General features: G+C 34.1%; 6 protein-coding genes across 6 annotated transcripts; 3 read left to right on the forward strand and 3 right to left on the reverse strand.

Moving 5' to 3' along the window:
• Positions 1-263: 263 nt before the first annotated feature.
• LOAG_03690 (mannosyl oligosaccharide glucosidase) lies at positions 264-5,614 on the reverse strand. Its single transcript, XM_020446397.1, has 13 exons — positions 5,372-5,614; positions 5,047-5,187; positions 4,783-4,971; positions 4,403-4,576; positions 4,031-4,214; positions 3,649-3,731; positions 3,229-3,471; positions 2,802-2,975; positions 2,479-2,667; positions 2,198-2,367; positions 1,630-1,876; positions 1,051-1,227; positions 264-903 (listed from the first exon to the last, which is right to left on the reverse strand). The coding sequence occupies exons 1-13, from the start codon at positions 5,603-5,605 to the stop codon at positions 724-726; spliced, it is 2,385 nt and encodes a 794-aa protein (XP_020303255.1). The 5' UTR covers positions 5,606-5,614; the 3' UTR covers positions 264-723.
• A 344-nt stretch (positions 5,615-5,958) lies between these two features.
• LOAG_03691 (hypothetical protein) lies at positions 5,959-7,322 on the forward strand (the record flags this gene model as incomplete). The annotated part of the gene is made up of 4 exons (XM_003139228.1): positions 5,959-6,125; positions 6,470-6,497; positions 6,707-6,845; positions 7,282-7,322. The coding sequence occupies 4 exons, from the start codon at positions 5,959-5,961 to the stop codon at positions 7,320-7,322; spliced, it is 375 nt and encodes a 124-aa protein (XP_003139276.1).
• Positions 7,323-9,957: 2,635 nt separating this feature from the next.
• Positions 9,958-10,411, forward strand: LOAG_03692 (hypothetical protein; the record flags this gene model as incomplete). The annotated part of the gene is made up of 2 exons (XM_020446398.1): positions 9,958-10,105; positions 10,332-10,411. The coding sequence occupies 2 exons, from the start codon at positions 9,958-9,960 to the stop codon at positions 10,337-10,339; spliced, it is 156 nt and encodes a 51-aa protein (XP_020303256.1). The 3' UTR covers positions 10,340-10,411.
• A 2,011-nt stretch (positions 10,412-12,422) lies between these two features.
• On the reverse strand, positions 12,423-12,963 carry LOAG_03693 (hypothetical protein; the record flags this gene model as incomplete). The annotated part of the gene is made up of 2 exons (XM_003139230.1): positions 12,423-12,574; positions 12,756-12,963. 2 exons carry the CDS (start codon positions 12,961-12,963, stop codon positions 12,423-12,425), a joined length of 360 nt encoding a protein of 119 aa, XP_003139278.1.
• A 1,378-nt stretch (positions 12,964-14,341) lies between these two features.
• Positions 14,342-20,027, reverse strand: LOAG_03694 (hypothetical protein; the record flags this gene model as incomplete). The annotated part of the gene is made up of 6 exons (XM_003139231.1): positions 14,342-14,589; positions 16,407-16,595; positions 18,612-18,751; positions 18,924-19,057; positions 19,355-19,525; positions 19,680-20,027. 6 exons carry the CDS (start codon positions 20,025-20,027, stop codon positions 14,342-14,344), a joined length of 1,230 nt encoding a protein of 409 aa, XP_003139279.1.
• A 4,045-nt stretch (positions 20,028-24,072) lies between these two features.
• Positions 24,073-26,524, forward strand: LOAG_03695 (hypothetical protein; the record flags this gene model as incomplete). The annotated part of the gene is made up of 4 exons (XM_003139232.1): positions 24,073-24,255; positions 24,854-24,916; positions 25,411-25,485; positions 26,465-26,524. The coding sequence occupies 4 exons, from the start codon at positions 24,073-24,075 to the stop codon at positions 26,522-26,524; spliced, it is 381 nt and encodes a 126-aa protein (XP_003139280.1).
• Between the last annotated feature and the right edge of the window lie 534 nt (positions 26,525-27,058).

Below are 27,058 nucleotides of genomic sequence, written 5' to 3' on the forward strand. Positions count from 1 at the left end.
AATAGAGCGGCATATTGCGGATCAATCGTGCACCCGCATGCTAGTGTTTAACATTCAAAATATGCCGAGAAAACCCAATCGGCAACCAGAAATGAACGCACAGCAGTTTTTCGTCTCCGTATACTACAGGAGATGCAAAGAGATAAGCAGCTTTGTCACTATCGTTTAGTGTAAAAAGTATTCTAAAAAAAAAAGTTCTACAGCAAAGCATGCTTCCCCATGCTTTTTGCTGATTCTGTATCTCTGTAGAACAACTTTTAGCGTGCTTTGCAAAATTTACAGGCATATAAATGTAAGAGTCGACTACATACAAATGACATGATAATTTGATGAGAAGTAGGGAGATGCGTAGTATAATGACGGAATAAAAAATGAGTTTCAAAAACTTGTAATGACTCAAGAACTGCAGGTCTGCCGTAATGAAAGCAAATTGAATGTGAATATATATGCAGATGTCCGTCAGCAAGTATCATCACAAGTGACTTCAGCGAAAATAAGTTTTCGAGTCAAGACAATATTATTGTAAGCATATTTAACAATAACTGGGAACAATATAATTAACAAAAAATAACTGGAGTTCTGATACATTGAGCAAAACATGGCACATGTTGGAAAAGACCTAGCCAGTACTTACAACCATTAGATAATGTCGACATCGTTTCATTGCGCAGATTTTAAGATACTGAAGTATTTCCGTAAAAACTATTATATCCGAAGAAAAAGCTAATCGTACTGCTCAGCCATAATTGAAAGCACAAGTGATGACCATCCAGTGAATGGATGAGCACCCTGTCCGTGACCCGTTTCATCGTTATAATTCTCCCATAAAAACCCTGTCCTTCGAAATTCCCGCGCAACGTTGGTAACCAAATTGTTCCGTAGATCCGAATAAATACCAAATGCCTCAAAACAAATGTGCATTTTCCATTTTTTTTTCTTAATCCATAAAGAGGAATTTTTGATGTAGATTATTATGCCTCTTAAAATACTAACTGAAACCACTAAGGAAAGAGTCAGATGTTTCGGCAAAAAAAAAGTGTAAATAGGTACCAATTCACGATTGGGTCCTTCGATTGCGGAATAGTGTTTCAGTGCAGCAAGCATTAAGTAATTGATGTTAATCCAAACACTGCCGCGCCAGTAAGGGGGATCATGTTCTGTGTTATGAGCTCTGTAGTACGGTGAAGATGGCGCAATTGAGCGTAAACCAAAATCAGACCATAATCCCTGTAAATCTACATATTGAATGTTAAATTTAATCGGAAATATAAAGAAAACGATAAAATTGACTGCCACAAACTTGGATACCTCATCACTATGCAAAGCAGTAAAGGCTAGCCATTCTCGAAAAAAAGACTCAAAAGATATTTTAGACTCTAGAAGGACTGTCGTATATTCGAGAATAAAAAGAAACGATTCAAATCATCCACAATCTAATTGGGACATAATAAATAATTGGGACGATTATTTGACAGTTAATATCGCCAGCCCTTTCCGATGTGACTGTGCAAGAGTTTAGCAAATGACACCAAGTTCCACCCAAATATTGAGAAATAGAGCCAAAAATTAGTTTAAACTTTGAAACTATGTAGTAATATACAGTTTACAAGTAAGCAGAATTAAACCAACCTCCGATTTAACATTCTCGAGAATTACTCGCAACTTATCGGAGTCATGAGGAAGAAATTTGAGCAATACAGGAAATAGTGAAACGTATCCAAAGGCATTTTCAATTAATTGTAGCTTTGGTGAAGTTTTCGCCACACGTTTCATTGGCTCATTGGCAATACTGTAGCTCGAACCACGCTTTACCTTCTCGTTATCAGATTTCTTTTCCAGTTTTACATTGTTGCTATGCAGACCGTAATCACAATACCTTTAAAGCAGTTTAACACTAATTTAAGAGATGCTTATGCTTAAGGTTTTTCTTTCCCCATTACGCCTCCAAAATGTGGTTTATAATCGAATTTTGGAAGAATATGTCTTTCCGGTAAAAGTAAGACGTAATATTTCACAGGAATTTTTCTGTGCACAGAGTTCATTTGCATAATGTAACACTAATAGTATAACACATAGTCATACAGCCATTTTGCACAGCAATCAAAAATTTGGTAATCTTGCATCAAAAGAAAATATTTATTCACATTGGCGTCTTCTAGCTTTTTCGTCAAGCAAATTAAATGGATTCAAGATGCACCTTTGTCTTGCCTTGCTCCAGTGAAGGTTATCAAAGCGATTAAAATCCATAAGGAAGTTATAGTCGGCTAAATACTTCTCTTCATTCTGCGAGTCTCCAGCAAGTTTGGCGAGCTTTGAAAGTACTCGAGCCGAAAGCGCCATCCAGCAACACAAATCAACGTGATATTCCTGCATACATGACTTTACTATTACCAACTTCGAGTAAGAGGTAACTGGAAGCTTCAGTTCCAATCATGACAACTGAAATTAACATGAGCCATCAAGTTTCCCGCAACATACATCATCGGTAGGATGTGTTGCACGCGGATAGTCGTCAAGACCGCTTGGAAGTGTTCGTGGATTCAGCTCGTCATTTGTCGTTGCATTCCTACCTCGCCATCGATATGTGCCATTCTTTTTCCCGTGCTGCGTGGAATTCAACCACTTATGCCAAAGACTTAACCGAGGGTAAAACTTCACCACTTCTTCCTGTTTCAAAAATGTTCAAGAATAGTTTTAATCATTTATTTTAAACCTGAAACTCTTTCGATTCAAATCATATTATAATTCGTGGCATTTTAAGTAAAATAAACATATCCATTAATTACATAGAAATTACTTACATAGCTGTGATCCAAAAATTTTTCAATTAAATAGAAAAGCATTGGCGGATTTGCCATGGTATCTCGTTGGACGATGAATTCGGCAGGTACACGCAATTCTGCTTCTTTCCCGAGTATCATTTCTCTAGGTATCCAACCGTCAACATTCATTGTATCCAACCAAGATGCGACTATCTGCATACGACATCATTAATTAGTATCACGAAGATGTTCTGCAACTTCCACCTTTTTTTGTGGTAATTATATCGGTCATTCGTTATGGCCAAGACACATCTGATCCGACATATTTGGGCATATTTGTTCTAGTCCAAGTCAGCAATATTACGAGAAAAAACAGTCTAATCAAAGGTCAAAAAATCCAAACTGTGAACCTATCACTTTCAGTGAAACAAAAAATTAGTTCATAACAAATCACTACGAGATATACCTCTAAAGATAAATCAGGATCAAATTTCATGAGAAGCAACTGATGAAATCCTTCATCCCATAAAAATCCACGAGGAAATACAGAACGTGAAGGACAAGTAGATAACAACGAGTGAGGACCATACAGCGACTGCTTTGATGAGTAGCTGCTTTGTACACGATTTGATCCATATGCATAGCCGATTGTACCTAACATGTTTGACAACGCAACTCTTCCAAGTTCTTGGTAGAAATCTGGATATCCCTAAATCTCAGTCACGATCACAAAACAACATAATTTCAGCTTATAACGTAAAAGCTTTATGGTCAGAGTTCTCCAATATCAAAAATAAGAAAGAGTATATTTCTTAAGAACTTTTAGCCGAATATGAAGCATCTGTACTACATTGTACATGAATTTACTTTCAAAATGATATTGTACCTTAGCTGACAAGCCATATACAGCTTCAAATTTGTCATTGAACTCCTTAGTTCTTTGTTCTAACAACTTTGAAAAGTCATCGCCTGAAGTTAAAATAAGTTATTATAAGCTACAATAACAATACTCGGCCTGTTTTATGCCACAGAGGTCCGTTAGTAAATGAACGGATTTGTGTGGCTATAGTTATTCTTATCGAAAATAAGTTATTTACGAGTGATTTTAGATGAAAATGTTATTGGAAATCGAACTAGAGATAAGCACAACTAGAGACAGGGCATGGGTCTAGAGAAATGAGGGGATTTAATAGCTCAGAAAAAATTTTCAATTCATGGCAAAGTTTCAAACAATTATATTTGTGTGTGACCTGCTAAAAAGTTCTTACCTCTTATGGCTTTTTTTTCTCCTACGGAAAAAGAGATTTCCGTTGATGAATTCGATAAAATATTTAGCTGCAGTACAATAAGGCGAGGTTCGTTTCCGGGTACACTGTCTTCGGAAAAAAAAGCACTAGGAAGGCGCAGTTTTCGATGGGAACGATCAACTAAGGTAGAAGACAAAATTATATCCTGAAATGTTTTTATAACTATATGATATATACACCGCAATTAAGATTAATGATTTTTTTAATTAATAAAAGGGACCGATGAACAGTACCAAATCTTAACATTTTTTGGAAGTAAAAATGCGCTGAAGATCTGTTGTATTACGCACGCCCATACACAGCAAATATATTAATTAAAACTTGAATGTTAACCTCCACAGTACTAACATCCGGAAGGCCGTTCGTTTTCAATGCAAGAAAAGATCTTGAAGTAAGATCTACTGTTGTATCTATGTTAACAGTGAAATTCCCAAGCATATCCGATTCTCCCGTGAAATAATTCAATTCACCATATTGATAAAACGAATGCAGTTTAGAATTATCATCCTAAATGAAACACATGCAGATGATCCAAGACTGGCCTCACACGTAGCATAAATAGTTTTCCTTTATGATAAATAGTTTTATGACAAATTTCAAAGCGTAAACCGGAAGCAAAACATATTCAAAACCAACAAGCTAGCCATTTACCATTTCCTTTTTTATCAAGGTAAGATAAATTGTTTTCAAATAAACTATTCACCAAATGATACCTGTAGAGCAAAATAGAATAAAAGAGCAAAATTAGAATCCACATTTGACGTGGTGGTTACACGTACTGTCCATACGGGTCCATCGTTTATCCAGTCTGTGAAAATGTCCAACGATTCGTCGTGAATTGTTTGTAGTCCGAATGAATGTCCGTCCGCTAATGTCCATGCATATTTTGTTACCCCGTTACCCTAAAATCAATTCACTACTTTTGAAAAGACAACATTTTAGTTCTGGTTAAGTTCCAAGTCATATAAAAATATCACCTGTTTACACCAATGCCGTATTCGCGGGAATTGACCCTCGATCCCTGGCTGCCGATACCACATCATTCCAAAAAGTGGCGACGTTTCGTATCGAGCTCGCAGTCCAAAATACAGATGGGACCGATAAGTGCCCCATATTCGCTAAATATTTCTAAATTTGCTCAAAAACAACTTGAAAATATAGCAATACTTCTCTGATCTGTGATTTTTCACGGGTGACCAAAGAATGACCGTCTGTCTAAATGTGAAGAGTTAATAAAGGGAACTCAAAGCACGAAGAGAGATTTGTGTCTATTGAATTTTCGAAATTTGACGGAAAACAAACCGGGTCAGGTTTTGTGCTAACAGTGGGAAGCTTAGACTTCGTGGAAATCTGATTTGGGAGATAATAATAGTTGACATAAACATACTGCACACCAACAGCAAGGACGACAACAACAACAGCAACAGTAACAAGCACTTTTCTTATGGTAAAATCTGTTGATTCCTTCTTCTTGCTTATCTTTGTCACTTGAGGAGGTGAAGAATTCCACGGCGATATCCCTTTTCGACTATCCATTCTTCTAAATGGACAATGATTTAAGCAAAAAGACATCGCAGTATCTACCCAACTTCATATTTCATTCCTGACTCATTGATCTAAGATTGTTCCGCAACAGTCATCCTCCATCGCCAATCTTATCTAAAACACACTCCAGGAAACAACAACTCCTCGCCGGTGGTGGTGGGATCAATAAGCTCCCGGAAGAGCAGATGACTTGGCTTCAAATTTCATTGCAATTTGACGGATCGTTCTGAAAATGTTCATCCAACTTTTTTCTTCCGCTATACAGATAGCGCTCAATGTCGAGCAAACCAAAGTTCCATTTGGGGGACTTTATGCTACTTTGATCAATTTTGAGATCAGGGATGATGGGGAACGTGGATTTACGAGCCATGCAAAAGCAACATCTTAAGCTAAACAGTCAAACCGAATTTTCAAATTCGGATTCCATTAATTTAACTGATTCGCTATTTCTTAATGTACAACATTTTATTCGAAATAGTATCGATGACATAGATCAGGAATCGATACCTCAGTAATTTTGTGATTATCGTTAACATTTCGTTGCGCATGGTGTAGGAATCGCGAACCGAATGGGCTGGAAGTAACAGGGTTGTCACTGCCACCATAGATTAACAGAGATTGGAAAGCCGTGACGAATTTACTCTCAGAATTACTTGTTGACTCTCTGAATCAAAGATCAATGTTGTTGGAATCGATTTCGATATAAATGCTGATAATAGAAATACACTATTTATGACCGAATTAAGACAAAAGTTCTCATTCATTATTGGGCAGGAACGCCTGTGTATTGCCAGCTGGTACAACTCTTGTAGAATTTTTAATTTGGGGGACTAAGAATAGTTGGAAATATTGCAGGAGGCAGTGTTTTGGATTAGACAGTCACGTATTTAAAATTACTTTTAATTCGGTAAGTTCCGCATTTTTGGGTTTAATCAGAAATGTTATTGTCAATATAAGCATTAAGTTGGACATAAAATAAATTTTACTTGTTAAAAAAGTGCGACATATTGAAAAATTGATTTTATCATATTATTCATGTTACAATTCCAGTTGTTCAAGTTGAAAATAACTCATATTTGAACGTTTCATCAGATGCAACAGATGTCTGAGGACGTGTTAGGAATTCCTTTCATTGTTGTAAAAGTGGATTTACGATCTTCATCTCCATTTATTCGTTTCGCTTTGCTTGCTGCAGTAATTTGTATTAAAAATTCTATGCAAATCGAACCCGGTGAGTATTGTTTGTATTGCTTACCTTTTTATTAGTGCAGTATTAGTTTCACGGTGCATTCTGGTGCGCCGCTAACATCATAGTTGCGAGGAAATTTCCTTCCTGCTCAGGTTTCGAATCATTTAATTTTTACTGCTGAAATCCTCGGAAAAATGGCTATTTAGGAAGTAGAGTTTGAAATGAAAATCTGATGTCAAAGAATCAGTGTTGCATTCCCAAATTGCACTTCATGTTTGCAACATGCATATTTTGTCGAACGTGTAATGGCACAAAAAGTCATTTCCTTCTTTCAAATTATTGTCGATAAGTTCATATTCTTTTATCTGCCCGACTAAGTAAGATTTCATAGAGTAGACTATGACTAACTAGAATTCAGTTATCTGTTCTTCATTTCAAAAGCAATAATTAGTTGTTTATAAATCTCATTACTTTACAGAAAGTTTATCATCGGGAACACTTCATTTGCTCAAAATGTGATAAATTACTGCGTTTTTCCTATCGTGATTAGACGGGAACACTTGTATGTTACAAACATTTGCCACATTCATTGATTGCGAGAAAATTTTGACGAAAACGGGCTACGCCTTGCCCACCACCAAAACCTGCTTCTTCAAGAAGCCAAAAGGAGACATCATTCTTGGAAGATCATGAAAACAATGGCAAACTGAAGGAATTACAATGTGATTCATTTGCATTTCAAAATAGAGAAACATATTCTGTTCCACGCAAAAATTCCGAAATTGTATATGAGGTGACGTGTTAATAGCTTGCAGTAATTAGTGTAAGTGATTGTACTTCAAAGTAAACGACATTGACCGACAATATATCCTGTTGTGAAATATATTCTGCTACATCACGAAAACCAAGGCGTAAAAATCTGTTGCAACAGTTACAACAGTTTTCACTCTTTCAACTGTCCGAAGTGATAATACTTCAGAAACACGAAGACCTACAGCAAGTAAAAGATGATTTCCGACTCAAAATGGTCACACGAGGAACCGGTTTGTCCGTTTATCCGGATTACCAGAATCCATTCCTTCTCGATGCTTCGCTGTGTATTCTTCTACTTTGTTTACGAAGACTTTGTTTCAGTTGTTTTTAGTAACCGAATTCTTGTGCATGTACGAAAGTCTTGGCAAAACTTTTCATTTTATTTCCACCATCACTTTTTTAACATTTTCTGGTAAAGTGCAACCACTGTTGAAGAATTGAATGATTATGGAATTGCTTGAATTCATCCGAAGTGAATCGGCATATATAAATACAAACATTAAAAAAGTAGTTTGAAGAAAAAAGTAATTAAAAAAAGTTTAGAAAAAGTAATTACATATAAACATTAAAAAAGTAATGCTGCGTATGCTAAAAACATTAGAATTAGGTTCTTCAGTTTGTTGTTTGTTTGTTTATGAAGATTTTGTTTCAATAGTTTGTAATAACCGAATTCTTGTGCATGTACGAAAGTCTTAGCAGAACTTTTCATTTTATTTCCATCATTGCTTTTTTAACATTTTTTGGTAAAGTACAACCACTGTTTGAAGAATTACACAAGTGATTGTGGTAGCTGCTTGAATTCATCAGAAGTGAATCAGCATAGTACTGTTGTCAGACTGGATTGTATGATCCCTTTCATTAGGTTCGGAAATATTCAAAAAAGTGCGAAAGTAAAAACACAACTTTATGTGCCTTGTCAAAGATGTCATTGTAAGGCCCATTTTTTATCTCAGTTTTATTTTCGACATTTTATTAATGTATAAGTACCCTTCAAATTCTACATGGAATCGTCTTAAATCAAGACTTCCGTCTTTATCTCCTCCAAACCTTCCGAGCGTAATGTTGTCACCCACAGAAGTTTCCAATCTCCCTTCTTCTGATAACGTGCAGTGGTGAAGAACCTAATTCAAATGTTTTTAATATACGCAGAATTACTTTTTCTAATGTTTATATGTAATTTCTTCTTACCATAAGTTAAGATACTGGACGAATGGCCGGAATTTCAATTTTTTCCAATTCAGCAATTGGCAATTGTCAGTTCGAAGGAAAAATAATAGGTTGTTACAGCAGCACAATTTTTAAATAGTTCTGGTCGTCATTCATGATTTTATTTGCTGTCGTATGAAGCTTCTTTAAAGGAAGGAACTAGTGGTGTGAAGGGTAGTTCTTGTGATGCAGTAAAGAATTTATAAGTGAGTTTTCTGATTTATCAGCTTACTTAAATTAAATTCCTGTTCGTCACTAACTGTTACTTGTCGGATCCATTTCACTGAGGAGAACTATGGTAGTTTGTCTTAGAATAGTATCGGCGAAATTCCGGATGTTTTGGATAAACGACTAGATTTAGCAGAAATAGAAAGGAAAGCTTTGGCGAAAGAACCGTTTGATGTTTTGAAACAAAATTAGGCTCTGCTTTGTTCACAAGCAGGGTGTTGCTTGTTCACCTTTTAATACAGTTACTTCTGGGTGTGAAGTTGTATTTTAATGCGTTTGACATACACTTCCTTGTCTGTTCGAAAAATTTTCACTTTCTACTTACTGGACATTGTTTATCCATAGATACTTCGTGATTTCAGACACTTTAGAAAAGACGACTGCGTTCCCCAGTAGATGAACATTTGAAAAGCATTATAGCTTGCTTCGTCAATAGATCATCGGCATAGAAAAGTTAATCCCGCTGAAATATTTTTTTTTGCTGATATCAGACCATAATTTCTTACATCATTTTAAAAGTCTTGCAGTCGCAGCATGTTTTTTTGTTTGTTAATCGTCAGGTATCCCTAAGAATCGTCAAGTACAAATTGAAAATTTTATTACTGGTAAATTTAAGGTGAATGGAGGAATTCGTGGATCAAATTTTTACTGAGCTGGAATTGCAGCATCTGATTAAAATTGAACAAGGTTAGATCCGTAAAATTATAAAAAAAAATAAAAACAAGGATTTAAAAAAAGTAAAGAAACGAGGAAAAGAAAATAAAAACAAGAATTGGGATTTGGCATTGTCATAAGACTTCGTTTAAATTCATATCTTTAGCCAAAGTTTCATACATTTTATTGTCGAATCATGTCACTCTATCACTTTATTTACGAATATTTCCTTTTGATTAGCTATAAATGATAAATGTCTGGAAAATATAATTCAAGGAAGAGTTCGTGCGAAGTCGAGCGTGAGGCTAAACTTTTGGTGCTTTTGGTGGACATAATCGACCAACAGAGCTTACTAGTTGGGTCCAAATTAATGGAATCTGATTTGGTGATCAAAAGTGAAGGTCAGTTTCGCACAATTTTGGCTTCACGTCCTTTACTTCCAGTTCCCTCTCTTTTTTATTCAATTGAATTCATGTTTCAAATTATGTTTTTGATAGTTCTAACTGATAAATTTATTGTTTCTGTAGTTATCCGCAGTACCGTGCTGCATAAATGCCTGCATACTGTAAAACTCTCAGTGATTATTTGCAAATGTACGAACTTCCACTTTCTGTTTTTGTTTTTTAGGCACATGAATGAATGTAATAAAATTAACAAAACGAATCAGAACACGTTTGAAAAAACTGGAAGAAAAGTTATCCAGGCAGGGCAAATGTGTCAAAATAAGCAATGAAGACAATGCTCCTTTCAGAATACAAAGACATTTCAGTAACGGTTAATTGCATTGTGGTTTTGTTTGTATAGAAACTTCATTTATATGCTTTGCTTCATCCGCTTCTTGCATTTCTTTTATGGTCTTTTACTTAAACATTTCGAAGAAATGCTGGACATAACATTTTGCATGTTTTGGACAAAATCTTCCTTTTGATATTTTGAAGCTAATAGACATTTTTCTTTTGTGCCCTTTTTGGTTTTGTCTTTCGACTTCTTCTGCGTTTGTGTTTCTGTCGTCAGTGCACTTATTTTCTACGTGTACACATTTATCAGTAAAAAAGTTTATTCAGGTTATTGTTTGTTTGTCTGATTTCTCCCAGTTCCGTTTTTTTTTTTTTTTTTTTTATTGAGAATTAAAATGTTACTTATATCTGATGCTCACTTATTCATTGATTTCGCTCGTGTCTTTCGTATAAATGTAACATTTTTGCTTAAATTATTTGCAAAATGCGGAAGAAGTCTTGAGCGATTCTAAGAATGATCTTCAAAAGATCAGGTTTTCTTGGCTAAACTACAATCGCTGCGTTTCTTCTTTGTTTGTTTTTTTTTTTTCGAACAAATGGAAGTTTTAAGCCAGAGGTGTGTGACACAAGGATGTATGTGAATGTGTACGAAAAAGGAGCGAAATTAAACGTTTTTCTTATAAAGAAACATGATAATGTATAAACGAGATTGTAGATAAAGCAGTCAGTGACAATGCTTGCTTCAACCATGCTTGCCTGATTCTAGCCTATCTGTTATGTTATCATCGGTAGTGGAACAAGTTGATTCTGAGGAACAGGGGCATGAAATTTTGCATAAGTTGAGAATAATTGACCCATCAGACAACTACCTCTCGGGGAGGATGTTGGAGTTTGTAATGAAGATTTCTATTGAAAGCGGATTAAGTCTATAAGGGAGAAAGGAGTCCGGAAGCAAGAAGACAAGAAAGAAGATGGGATGTGAGTAACGATGGTATAACAACTATGTAGAAAAGATCGGAGGGGAGCGGGGAGAGGGAGGGGAAGGAGGGAGAAATGCGATCATGTTTCGAACATCAGTGAAGTCACTGGGACGCGTTTTATATTGGCATTGATGGCTGACTCGGCAACAAAACACTTTTATTTCGTATTATACTAAATAAATACATGGCAATCGGAATTTCTGGTGTTGACATTGAACATAACAAATTTTCGAATTGAGTGCAGAGAAGTTCACAGCTGGATGAGATCAATGAGATAGGTACGCTTGAATCGCACTTCAGTATCTTGCGACTCGCAACTTGCAGTAACAACTTGAATTAGAAAGAAAATGCAGAAACTTGCAAAAAAATGTAAGTTAACGTTGTTTTTCCAATAAACGAATAATCGATACAAAGAATTAAATATTTTACAAACAACTGAATATTTGAAACATCATTTCGTGCCAACTCCAAACTCTCCTCCTGCAATATTTGAAAACATGCACAGTTGGTATCACTTCCCTTAGTATTATTGCTTTCTCCTATTTCTCATACAGAAAATATGCAATGCAAAGTCCAGCTTTTGCCAACTTCTCATAAGCATTCTGAATTCAGTTCCTTCAATTCAACAACGTCAATGTGTTGTCGCATTGTATTTAATGGCAACCTTGGTGATTATCGTTATTGTAGTTCTTGACCATTTCAAAATAAAATGAAGACACATTAACTTTTAATCATTAAATCAAAAAAAGTTTGAAGTGGGGAGCGATCTCGAGACTAAGGCTTGAATTAAAAAGAAACGAATTCATTTGCAAACTACTTTTTTCCAACGATTTAAGATAAGGTAACAACAATTTCAGCAGCGCTTCTTGGCTTCTAGATCTTGCAGAAACTCAGGAAAAGCAAATCAGAATATCAAAATAGTAATAAAAGCTTTGTACGCCACAAAGTGTTCGTTATATTTCACAGAGCAGGAGAGTAATGAGTCTAAATGCAAAAATTTGTCAAAATCGTCGCCTTGCTGGACATTGACCTTTCTTCTCTTTTTTGGAAAAACGCATAATTTTCTCCAAATCTCCATCGTTCCATTCCAGTACAACTGTTCTTGTGCCAAAAACAATTCCTGGTCGACTTATATCATTGGTATCATTCCGACCTGAAAAGATTTAATCACTTTGGAAACAGTTCAGCACTTTGTAATTATTAAAGAAAACCAGAGATTAACAAAATTTTCCCTGAAATAAATCAGTCCAAAGCAACGGAGTTAATAATTTTTGCCGGCACTTCATTCATCCACACTTTCACTTTCCATAATTAAATATTTAAAGATGACACACCAAGTATGAGATATTTTTTCCCAATTCGTATTTTGGGACATCTGCAAGCAATGCGTTTACCAGATATCCATAATGACTGTTCACCGCGGCGTAAACGAATTCCAGCATCACGCTTGTATATTGCCAGTACCATCAACTGATACTTACTCCATCCATCCACACTTTCACGCTTTGTTACTTGTACTTCGACTGCTGAATAGAAGTTCATGTTATGCTAATATTACCAGAAAGATGACTGTTAAAATTCCAGAATTCTTGAGAAACGCTTTTCTTCATATCAATTAAATGCAAAAACAAAAATCAAATTGGAAATTTTACCGTAATCTCTTCTGCAGTACTTTTTCTGCGTTAATCGTTTCGGTACGGCTCTACATTTCGGACATTTGGCTAAAAACTGTTTGCAGTAACTCAAAGAGAACGATTTTTGACACTACCGAAAATTGAATTTTGAAAAATTGGCCTTCAAACAATCTTACCATCATGAATTATTGTCGACCCACTCACAGGAATACCTGAAATTTCGTTGAGGTTTACTCAGTGTTGCGGAAAAGGAAGAATCAGTTTCAGCTCCTTAGAAGCTTAATTAATTTAAAAAGTAAATTCTGCAATTAGATGTTTCAAGTTTACAAAACTCTCAACTAAAAAACCTCGTCACTTAGTTAACCCAATTAACTTAATTTATTTTATCACTCCTGTAACCGCTAATCCCCTCAGTCCATTTATCCACAATACAAACTTGGCATCCATTTTTGTTGCGCACCATTGGAATGCAATTATCAATTTCTGCTAAATTTATGATGAAAAATGAATAAATACAACAACGATGATATGTTGCTCTGTTTATAAGTTGCTTTTACAAGTTTAAAAAAAAGTTGAAGGAAACAAAAGTTCAATTTCCCTATTCATTGCAGAATTATCCTTACTTGTGCATTGTCTTTAAGTGAAATGCTGATGAGCTCAGTGCATAGGGTGACGATGGGGAACGAAAGGAAACTGGGGGTACTTGATCCTGTCATAAAATGCAGGCCATAAAAGGGGAAAGATGAGACAGTAGAGTATTGCTGGAAAAAAGTGAAATAATGTGTGAGAAGGAAAAGGAACCCCATTTTTGAATATAAATCAGGTTCGCTGCATGAGTTTTTGGTGTTGAGTGACATATTCAACTGCATGGAATTAGATCGGATAGGAACAAATTATGGTTTGAGATTCCAACCCTTTCTCCTCTTGGTTATAAGAATAATACTCTGCGAGACGATCCCGTACCATCTTTCAACAGCTGATCCTTTTCCTATTTCTCTTCCTTCATTTCCGAATTTATCCTTCAACTGATCAGCTCATCACAGCAATTTATCAGAATGCATTTATTGGCACAATGCCTCCTTCTGGTATCGTATTACTTTATCCCTGAGATATTTTGTCACCCCTTAGCTACTTACATAAATATTCTTCATTTGAATTGCACCAAAAATAGATAGAAATCTCAGTAGTAGGAATGCTCAGTGATAAATTAAAACTGTCTGTTGACATCCCATCATTTGCATGCTTCCTCAAAAGAAAACCCGAAGATAGCTGATGAAATATTTGTTTCACTTTTCCCCAGTGTAATGAGAATTTTGAAATGAAAGCTCAAGCAGTAATAGGCAAATATCGCTATTGCAACAGCCAGTAATATAACTTGGCTTACGAATGCATGGATGGAGTGGTGAACGGCTCTGCTGATATCCCTTCGAACATTGATTGCAGGTCAAACCGGTGACACCATCCTTGCAAATGCATTGTCCACTGCTTTGATTACAGCTTCGTGAAAGCGAACCAACAGGGTGACAATTGCATGCTGCAAATTCCGAAATGAAAATTCACTTCCATTTACTTAGTTCATTTGTCGATTACACGTTGACTGAATTGGCCTAAGGTAATATCCATTTATATGTTCACCGACATTTAAGTTAAAGGCTGTATCAAATTCATTCTTTCAGAATTTTCAGTTCTTTTTCTATCTGTTCTGGTTAACTTTTTGCTTGCAGCCTACAAGCTGATGAAAACCACAATATGTAAAACCTGCAATGGATCCCCAAATGTGTATAAAATTTGGACGTAATTACGAATTTCAACATATGTTTAATAAAAGATATTACAGCATAAAAAGGTGTAAGGTCAGATGTTATCGTTCAACAAGTTAAGCAATTTGTCTAGCTTTGATGGCAACATCATTTAGCTCAACAGTTCTGAGCATCCGACAGCTGCTATCATTTAACTAATTATCTATAATGATTAATGGAGAAGAAACTAGCACGCGCACATCACATTTCCATAATTGTTTCAAATAATATATTTTACAGGCCACAAAGTTGACGTTTTTTGCATATCATTATAAAATGTAGCCATCTTACAGACTGTTCATCCATTCACTAGTCTGCTTCTATTAAGGGTGAAAGAGAGTTCTTGAATTAAAAACCCATAAGTAGAACGTGTGGGAAACTGAATTACTAATGCAGTTAACTAATATTGGCTAGCCATAAATAAGATACTTAAAGGTCGATCATGGATGTAAGAAAGAAATGAACGAGAATTTGCATACTGAAAATAACACATGCATTGCTCATTGTTAAGACTCGTTTTCACATGAACGTAGTTTGTTCCCCATTTCAAAACTAAATAATGAAATTGTCACCATCTTTCGATCTATTCAACAAACTCCCATCAAGAAAATATAGCTTTACGAGAAAAGGAGAGAAATGAGGAAGATATCATCTCATTCATTCCAGATTCATTTATGATGAAACAGTTCAAAACCTGTCCTTTTTACACATTCCTACTTGTAATTTTTTCCAGTAAATGCAAAAGAGGTTTTCAGTTTCCTTTAACCATAATGTTTAGTGTTTATCACAAGAGGAAGGAACATCCCTTAACTAAGCAGTGTTTATATTTTAGATTACTGCATGAAAGCACAGTAGTAGAATATACAAGCTTCCTTCGAAATTAAAATTTGAGAAAAGATGACAAAGATTTTGCAAGACAGAAGATGACTCCTTGATAGGATATAATAAATATCGTGACTCGATTCAATTTAAAGATAACACGTAAAATGATAAAACATTGACTGGTGGCAATTTTTGGCAATTTCCGTTGTCAACGACCGGTACGGAAATTGAATGCCAATTTTAGATTGACCGGAACTCTTTGTGATTCTTTCATTCCCTATATTATCTCCTTACATTTCCAAATGCTTAAGACCACTCCTTTTGCTGGATTGTTGAGGCTGAATTAATGAACGCTCATTTCTTTACGAAGATAAAATGAAATTGAGTTATCTTGCTTCGATAAAATGGAAAAAGTAGACGGAAGAAAGAAAATGAATGGTTCTTTTACTTATTTATACAAGGGAATGCTCCAAGCCTTAATTCAATGAGAATGAGCAATAGAACGAGAGAGTAAACGAAGATTTTACTATCCATAATGCAAACTTCTTGCTTAGACTTTGAGGTTGTCAATTTACCGCTCAAATGAAAGCAATTATTTTTTGCTCAATTGAAATTAATAAATTTAATGAATTAATTTGAGTTTGTAAGATTTCTATCACCAGCTTTAACAAAATATTTTGTCATAATTTGTAATTTTGTTATTTTTGTCACTGAAAAACATAAAAGGTACCTTTACACGCTTTCCGATGTGTTATTGATTTTGTCAGATCTCGAAAATATCCTGGTTTACAATAATGGCAATTACGGCCGGCTGTATTATGTCTGCAGTTAATACAGACACCGCCACTCTTGTTACCACTCAGCCTATACAGTTCCATGTTAAATCGACATCGCTTGGCATGTAGGTTACAATTGCAAGCTGAAATTTGAACTTCACAGTTTAAATTTGCAACAACCAAATAATGGCACATAAAAGAATAGATTTAAGGGACAAAAAACTTCTCCCACAATATCTTCATTTGCAAAATTGTCGAGTTTTCTCAAAAATTTTTAGCTTTAGACTTACTCATTTGTAGTTTATATTGAAAGATCCGGAAATCATATTAGTCTATGATGTTTGAGTAAAAAAACCCTTAATGATGTATTGCTTATTTAATAATATTCCGTAAAAGTCAGGACGAGAAATTATGAGAATTATATCTTTGTTGATTTATTTGCTTCAAAATATGCAAATAGCAAGAGCAGATGTTTGTTTCAAAATATGTTGAGAGAGTCAGTATGCTAATTTTTTTAATTGTGAAAATTGCTTGTGGTCAAAGGTCAACATGTGAAAATATCCATGGGGAAATGAATGGTTTTCCTCAAAGAAACAGAATAGTAGTAGCACTCATAATTTTTTGTTGAAAATATTGTCATAGTTTTTTCTTTGTACGACCTTTATCAGTCTTCAAATTGGAATCAAAGCTTGGAATTAAAGCTCCTATTTCTATTTTTCCGGTATTTTTCTTCCGCTATCTGTTGCTGGCCTACAAAAACAATACAGTATATATTATATTGAGAGACCCAGTATGCTAATTTAGTTTATATCGAAGAACTGGAAATCATATTAGTCTTTGATCTTTGGGTAAAAAAAACCTTATTGAATAACATTCCGTAAAAGTCAGGACGAGACTATGTTACCACATATTCACATAATTATTTGGCATTGCGAATTGCAGATTTTTGTATGAAATAAAAAGAAAAAGAGAAAAAAGTAAAATATACATGAAATTTCACGAATTTCTACAAGATTTCTTATTCTGGTGTTGGTTGTTAGTAATATCAAGTTTCAGTTTATTTAGGTTTTTAATTTAATAATTTTGCTACGACATGATTGTGAAACAGCGCTCCCAAATGATGGAGAGCTATAATTATTAAGCCTTATAAAAACAAGTTTTTTCTCTGATTCAAAGCTAAGGGTTGAAATTCGAGCTTGCTGAGAAAACAGGTAAGTAAGACTTTTGCAAGAAAACAGATAAGTAAAGAAAACTCTCTGGACTATTTTGAAATTGAAGAAATATCTAAACGTAATACTACAAGTTTTGTTCATTACTTTTTTTTTTTTTTCCATTTGAAAATGATATTTCCAAAGCGATTTGATAATAACTTCTTTGTGGCTTCAGAAATCACAAAAAAAGAAAAAAAACTGCAAATTTTTTAGATTGGATTTTTGCGAGCATAATTCTTTTGAAAGAAACAGATAGGAGAAAAAGGTAACGATGATTGTACCGCCGATGACCATCCCCAAAAAGATATTGTTTTTAGAAGTGGCATTAGTATAAGCATTCCACAAGCATCATCTTAGCCCGCTACTTGTCCTCTTCCTGAAGGACCGCAATAACACACAAAAATGCCGCCCAATTATTCAATTATAAGTGTGCTATCGAATTAAGCGACTTGAAGATTCTGTTTCGCTGTAACGATGTAAGAGTAATCTTATTAACAGCTAGACAGAAACCAGCAGGAAAATAGATTTCAACTTATCCTCAATACAAATGTTACGATATTGTCAATAAAGTGCAGAAAACATTTCGGAATCCATAATTATGGCAAAACCTATTCTTGATTTTTGAAACTTTTAATCGAATAAATCTTTCAATTGCAAGCATTGGTTTTGCAATGGAAAGATTTGTTCAGTTTGATGCAGATAATATGAAGTTTTTTTAGTTAATAAAGACTTGAAAATTTCGATTGAACAGAAGATTTAAATTATTTTGGTAATTTTTGGACTCGGAAATCTTTTCCATAAATTTGAATTTTTCCCAGTCCTAGTTTCGTTAAAATTAAATTTTAAAAAATGCTCGTATCTTCGCCGTCTCTAAAAACGTTTTACAAAATCTTGTTAAAGAAGTGCCAGTTGTTGCCTCCTCAGAAAAAAACTAAAGAAATGATTTACCGACGCAGTGGTTGGCATTTTCCGAGGTAGCGCGGCCCCACGGGCGGTCCAAATGAAATGTCTTGCAGCGCTCGCAATCGGCACCAGCTGTGTTGTGCTTACAGTCACAAATGTAATTGCCTGTTTTATCCAATATGCACCTTGAAAACAACTTACACTATGTAGATATTTTCTTGAATTGAGCTTAAATCTTTAATTGGAAATTTCCAATTCAATTACATTTTAGACTCTAAAAAGTTAGTTAATGGTTTCTGAAACAATAGATTATAAATTAATTTCAGTCTGTTTTTGAATCATTTGCACTGATCAAACCTGGAAGCATGACCGTTACACTTGCAACGACCGCCGACAGCTAGCTCACCCACTGAATAATAATAGCGCTGCTTGAGCTGATCCATATCAGTTATGTTCACTCCCATTTCATTCGTTAGGCCATATAATTCAGCCTTAAATTTAACTTTTACGATGAACCAGTTAGAAATGACAACTGAAATGAGGAATTCTTATAGGAAATTTGGACAAAAGTCCATGATTATGGTGGATGATAAGTATTCAAATATAATGTTAACCTTTATTCTTTGCTTTTTTAGCTCATTCAATTCCTTCTTTAGCACAGAAGGAGCGGGAAGTTTTGTATAAATGGATAGGTTAAACTTAGCTAAGCACTAAGAAAACTTTCATTTACAACTGAGCATATAGAAATATTCGCACATTACCATAAAGAAAATGAAAATTGTTGTTACCTGATCAGGACTGAGTCGATTAAAAATAATACGAATATCAGTAGCAGTAACCCAATCTTGCAGTACAGGTGAGTGTTCAAATTCAAATGCTGATGGGCGACCTTCCAACGTTGCGAACGCTACTCGGTTCGGCACTGAGGTCAATGCATGAGTGTTGGTACATAATGCTTCCTGTATAATTTAATAAATGAATACTTGAGTGCATGATCAAATAAATCAGCATGATAATTAATATTGGCAATTAACAGACTAACAGCGATAAAGCTAGATAGTGCAAATATTAAACATTATATTTTTATATGTCTATTGAAATTTAACTTAGTACCTGTTCATTGTGTTTGCTAATTTTAATGTTTGGATTGCGATCGTAGATTTTTTGACACTCTGTTGAGTAAAACTGGAATGGTATCCAAGTTTTCCCGAAATCTACTGATTTGTAAAAGGCCATAGAATCAGCGAGACGATTGCAAAATTGCACTGATATATAGGTTAGCTCGTACTTTTTGCCCAGTGATAAAGTTAACGTCACATTGTGTGGATAATCAGTACTTGGTTCTGACATCCAACAGGTCACATTTTGTAAATTATTCAAATCTGTTAAATGAGAAGCTGGATGAGATCGAGTTTTGCTGGATGCATCGCAAATATTACACACTTCTTCCATTACTCCCATTGTGTTTTCATGGAGTGAACAATATCTGAACAATGCTATCATTCTTACTATTTAATTTATTTATTTGATGAACTTTATGAAAAGCAATTTTTCCCCACTAATTTTGTCAAATTTATATAAAGTCGTAAGTTTTTGTGAACATTTGAGCTTAAAAAAAATAAATATGAGAGTAGAAATTTTGCTATTACCAAGAGTACATTCTGAGTGGCTTAGGACTCATCTATCATGATCTGACCAATTAATAATTATACAGTAGTGTGAAAGACGCATTTTGTTTTGCTTGTGAAATCATATTTCGTCTTCAAAAACAAAAGAAAAAGGAAAAAGAAAAGATCGTATTGACCAAGATAACCTAAAAATTAGGGACTCTTCAAAATTTCAAAATTCTACAATTTATTCGCTTTGAAAAGTGTATCTTTTGTTATATTAGAAGGATTATAAACAACGTAGTGGAACTATGCACATTATTTGAAACTGATTCTTTGACTTAAACTTTTTTAGGGAAAAACAAATTTACTGTTCAACATAAAAATCCATTACGAATAAAATTTTTCTGGTCTATTTATAGCTCGAAATAAAGATTTGGAAAATAACTGTAGAGAGAGAAATTGATAATTAACGCAAACCAGGATTAACACCGTTATAATCTAGGTATCCAGAGACAGAGGAGAGCAACGCACATTTGATCCCCTTTCTATTATATCTATTATAAAAGTGTCATCAGGAAACTAACTGCTCTCGTCATTGTCCTCAACTCAACAATCTCTTCCCTGTTTTTATATGACAGAATTACCATACGATACCATTGTTTTATTCTCATACTAAGCAATATTACAAACAAGTTCCCAAGAGCCTATCGTCCTTTCCAGCATTAGACTTTGCATAAAGACGCTGTAGTTAGCTAATTGATTTGTTTTAAAAGGATTTATTCTTAATAAATGGCAAATAAACTAATTAGTTGATTTATTCAATATTTATTGTAATATCTATCGTTATTCAGCATTGAATTTGAACAGAATCTTCTACAGTTTGACAAATTTTACTTAAATTTTGACAAATTGAATTGCCGAAGTTTTTTCAATCGAAAATATTGTTATTTTTTAAAGGTAAAATAAAAACGGAACTTGATAAGCCACAGAGAAAACGAAAAATTCTTTTTTTTTTCTCCAGAAATTTCATTTTTTAAAGAAAGTCACCATTTTCTCTTATTATTATTCTTCTGAAATTTCTATTTTCCACACAATTTTTTCAAACAAATCTATCTTATTTAGTATGGACTTCAATAGTGTTTGCATTCAATAAAATGTAGGATCAAAAACAATTCTTCAAATTTTTTGTCTAACAATTTTAATTCATTCCAGAACTTGGAAGTTGAGTTGCCATTCAGAATATTCGTTTGCTGTAGTGGTCAAAGGTCATAGGATCCTCCCAAAGTGTGAAGTTATATAGCTGATTCACAGGATACAAATGAGATGTCAAATCCATTTACACATCTCATAAATGTGATTTTTTTAAAATTCTATTTCCGTAATAGCTTTTCGCAATTAACGGCTACTTCTGCAACTATTTACATAAGCTTTCCACGGGCTAGATTAAAAAATGGATCTTAAATTACATTTTGAGGTGACCTAATGTCCAAAAAAGTTTTGTATTTAAATTAATTTTCTAGCACTTCCTTTTTTTAAATAAATTCAGAAAAAATTCTGAGTTGGACGCGATTTCATGAAAAATGAGCGTTAAACAGTACTTATAACTAACTAACGGTACTAACTTCACCTTCTGCTCACATTTATATGCAGAATACTTTTTGCTAGTATTTAAATTTGCACTTAAAATTCCCATTGCACTGAATCGCCGTTTACAAACCAATTCTTAAAATAATTAAAAATTTGGGACTCTTATAATATTCAGAAGCTATGATATAAAACTAATAGATTAGAGGTGGAAACAAACTGTGTAACGATCATTTCCAGCTTAGAAACGTTTGCATGAAATTGCTGAGATTAAGTATTTACGAGTTCTGTTGTTGTTTATTGGTGATGTGTAATACATTTCATGTATAAAAGTCAAGTGTAGATTGAACTCTCATTGTCACACATACTGTTTCAGAAGCATCACTTAAGATGAGTGATCAGAATAAAAATTGATAGTTTTTAACGAAGGAAGGAATCTTAAACAAAATTGATATAAGTAGATTTAATGAGTACTGAATGCAATAAACTAAATTGACATTACTAACTTCTGGATAACTTCAATTTATAAGTTTTATAACTTTATACATCTTTATTCGATTTTGTCTTTAAAGCTAAAATTATCAGTGCACTTTGGAAGATCACAAATCATAATGAGTAGAAAGTTTCGTGGTATTTTTTTAAATGGAAAATTGAATAAAAAATTAACAAAAATATATGACTCACCTCGATGGTCCGGAGTGTCCACATGTGTTGGATGCAGTGACCGGTTTGCCGAATGCAGCATTGATGAAATCCGGAACACAACGTATGGGGCGCCCAACATTATCATAGCAGGGGTCATATTCCGGTTCCCGAAGTGAAAACTGTGAGAAATAAGCAGCCCAAATATGATATATCCGCAGTAAAAGAACAATTGCGAAGGTTAATAGAGAATACATTTCAGCGTAAATGTCATGTAGGCCACAAATGCGCGTAATTTGCGTAACTTCTTGCCAATTTTAGTTGAATTGAATAACAGTATGATAATTACGATAACATTTTTGACGACGTTACGGATAGAGTGGACTTTTGGGCTTCTATGAATGGATCCTTAAGTGGAAGAGTAATAATAGGCCTAGCGGTCGGGAAGTGAACAGAAAATTACAGCAGATGTAGCAACATTCACCAGAAAATATGCGCAAAGGATCGGATGGGCGTGGCAGTTCACAGTTTCTAGTTGGCGCTACGATGGAAGAAGAGAAAGTGAGAAGACCGTTACCGAATGAATTCATTTCAATTCTTTTCAACCCCACCCATCCATCTACCTCCTCTTCTTCCTGCCTAACCAAATTTTCTTGCTCCTGTTTGAAACTAATTAGCTAATCTGAAGCTGCATGGATACGGTAGTATCGTGTTACCTATTTGTATTCTGTACTTGATGATCGTTGCATAAGTAATCATTCTTGAAACTGCAAATCACAACAGATTATGGTTTGATCAGTTTTGAAATTCACTTTTGAAATAAGAGGTATTCTATGTATGCTAATCAATCATTACGGTGGTACAGTTATGAGATTAATAATGATAATGGTCATGAGGTGATGAGAATGAGAAAGTGGAGATATATAAAGTCAGTTTGTTCTCAACGGTACAGTATCTATCTGGTATTTCCTCTGATATTTCTAACGAAATTTCATTTCAAAGTGATGTGTGTCAGCATAAGTAGTGAAATGCATAAATTATCAAAACACAACAAATTTGTCCATCGGTACTTCGGGAATAGAGATGATTTACCCTAATGTTTGTTCCTCTCATTAGTCGCCAAATCTGCAATAAGCAAGTTAAATAAAAAATGATTCGTTGTTTCTCATGTTGGGAAGATCCGATGCGTACAAATATACCAACCTTATTTGAGACAGCACGACTACAATCGAAATGAGTAGCAAAGGTTTCATTAAGTTAAGACTAGGATAAGCTAGCTTAGACTAGCCTGCTTGACGATTTAATGATTAACTTAATGAATATCACAAGGGATTCAATTCTCTTCCTGTCAATAATATTGGTCAAGAGCATTTCCGTCTGTAGCATTGTTATCCAGAAACGCAGCGCAATTTGAATAGTTGGATGGTAGTGGTAATTCCGCTGTTATACTTGCACTGGCATGATCATCAGATGTTTTTACTGAAAAAACTGATCTTGATTTATTAAAACTATGTCTGCCAGTATAGTTTTAATAAGTCAAGATTGCAAGTTTCAAAAACGTACAGCATTGGTATATAATTTAAGAGATATTCTGCTGCTCTGAATTTGAAACAGTGATAAAATTGAAAATTAAGCCACTGTTTAAAATGATTTACTTGTAAACGTCAGAAATGAAATCGCCGATAATTGAGTCAATGGATGAATTTAAAAGTAGTTGGTTAAACGATCGATATCTGAGTCGCTTTCAGCAGATTAGCACTTCATTGTGCCCGCAATACCGCATCACCAGGAAATGCAATAAACCTGGCAATAGCGCAATTGATATTCAGTCGAGCCGTTCTGGTGATTATGATGTCAGAAATAATTTAATATATTCTAAAATTCCTCCCTAGTCTTTAAGTTTTTCCAATATGATGTAAAGGACTATTGGAAACATCATTTCCTATCTTTAATTCCGTTCATATCTTGAGCAGAATCCTTCCCTTCATCTTTGGCGGTTTTTTTTCTTTTTTTGTTTTAAATGGAAACATACGAAAGTGAATTAAGATTTCCACTTTCCATTATTCTAAAAATTTTCCAGAAACATACAAAAAAACTATTTGTCTTCCAAAATTCGTGAACTAAATTTATTAAAATATTGTTCGGAAACGAATGTTTTTAGTAAAAATAATCAATTTTGCAAAGTAATTCCTTCCAACATCCTTATCTGTTCTTGCTACATCCAGAAACCTTTTACTTGGATAGAATGGCTTTCTCAGAAGTTTCCTCACCATACTGACATTTCCGCAATTCAAACTACATTGTGGAAACCTCTTCCAACCAATACCAACAATTTAGTCATTCAGTTTCAAGATGAATTAGTATTCTATGCCAGAATTTCGGAAAACCGCATACGTTTCGGAATCCCGTAGGTAAAAGTAATGTGTATAAATTTGTTTTCGAATTATGCAGTTAACTTTACTTGAAGGATTTGATGTACGAAATAATCTAACAAAGGCATTACATCCTCATCAAGTCTTTCGGCCATATCACTTTCACACATTTCCAATTGGTGAAGTTTCCTCACTGAAATACAGATAATAAGCAGTATTGTAAAAAATTTTTTTCCTTATTAGCAGTACTTTTAAAAATTGACTAAACATTGTGGGATCATATGGGAGAGGTATAGTAATTCTGAATTGAAGCTGAACTTACTGATTTCTTTCAATTTGTACGACAGCATAATTTCTTAAAGCATCCTCAATAATTAAATCAAACTGACCTGATTTTATTGACAGAACGACTTTAAATTAAACTATTAAAAATTGGAAAAGAAAGAATGGGAGAGGACACTAATCTGATCATGATAGAAAGTTGAAAGTTTGCATGGGTGAAATGTTTTGTCGTAAGTTACTGTGTAAATTACAAAAGATTTCCAAAATCAACTCTGATTGCATAGTTAATTTGAGTACAATTGAGATTCATTTGTGGCCAACATTTAGGAATCATCAATTTTTCTTCATTTTAAGCCACATATATTTGATTCGAAATTTGAAAGGAAAAGCGGAACCATTTTTTTTTTGCGGAAAAGCTGCACCGATCGAGTATTTCAGCACTCTTCCTAATCGCGTCTAAATATTCTATGGCTAAAATCTTAGCATCCTATATTATCTTTATTTTATAACAGTCCAGAAGTGGCTCTTAATCATTAAATTAATCGTGTGAAAAGCAATTGTCCTCAATTCTTTTGAACTTCCTCACATCAACTCATCGCAAAAATCAAACCGTTTTTACTTTTTCGGTTCCAACTTCCTTTGCATTGCATCCAATTTACATTGTTTATCAGTTGTTTATCAGTCCTAACATTATAGTCATATTTTTATTAGCAACTTTGTCAAAATACTTCTTTGGCCGAATATTTTTTAGATAACCACCAACTGATCATAATTTAATAATTGCGCAACTTCTTAAATAGTATTTCATGACTAAAACTAGAACAGATAAAGTTAAAGTAAGAAATTAGAATTGTTTGGGCAATATTTACGCCTTTCGATTTTTTGATATAAATATCGGAAGATTCACTTTGATAATTTGTCTGTTCTGCCCAAGTTCTTAAGTAATTTTGAAGCGTTTATATCTACTCAGTTATCCCACGTTTACTTTTGTTTTAGTTACAGCGATCTCTTTATCTAACCATAACCATTCTTTTATTCTTAAATTTCAACTCGCCTATGTACCTATATATTAGATGACGATATACTAAACCAATGCATAAGTTTCAGCAAACTTTCACTTATGCATTTGCTTTTGTATCGTTATTTTTGCCTTTCGATCACCTGCTACATGTTCACGTTTCTCGATAAAGGATCCGTTCTTCATCGGAAATATTAGTTGAAGAGATACAATACAATTACTGAATGATTTACACATTTTTGAGACTCAATGAAGCAGCATAAGTTCCAATAAACTTTCACTTACTGCTTTCAATAATAAAGTTATGTAAAATTAAACTGGAAACAAAAAAAAGGTCGAAAAATGAAATGGGGTCATTTGTAGTAGCCAATAAACTGTAACAGATTTCAGTTATGTCGGAGCATTTATTTATCAGATGCAAATGAACATAAGGATGAACAAGCACACTAACTTTGTGCAAGAATTAAGATCAAAATTATTATTAAAATCGACTTCCCCGAAAACAAACATTTTTTTTCTTCTAACGATTTTTCTTTTTGTTTAAATTTAGTTAATTAGAATTGAGTGCAAATAACTTGCTATCAACTCCTTGTTCTTGAAAAAATAACGCTTAGAAAGTGGGGAATAAATTAACAAGGAAAGAAACTTGATGCTTCTTGCTAGCATATAAAATATTCTGAAAATTTTGTTGATGTATGTTTCATACTACCATGTAGTGTAACAGCTGCTGTTTGTTCAGATTGAAATATCCGTTGACCATCCTTCCGCTAATCATGCTCTGGACAAGCCATTGTGCATCTAAAAGTGAAAAAATTTCTACTTTTTTAACATGTTAACTTCTGGACACCTTAATTTTTAATCGTTGAAAATTTTTAGCAAAAATACACTGTAGAAATTACTTCTTTCACAACAGATTTTTGAACGCTAAACAAACAGGAACGCCTCAAGAATCTTTAGGAATACATAATCCTCAAAGATTTCTTT

This window comes from Loa loa (assembly GCF_000183805.2).
Source record: "Loa loa unplaced genomic scaffold supercont3.63, whole genome shotgun sequence".
Lineage (NCBI taxonomy): Eukaryota > Metazoa > Nematoda > Chromadorea > Rhabditida > Onchocercidae > Loa > Loa loa.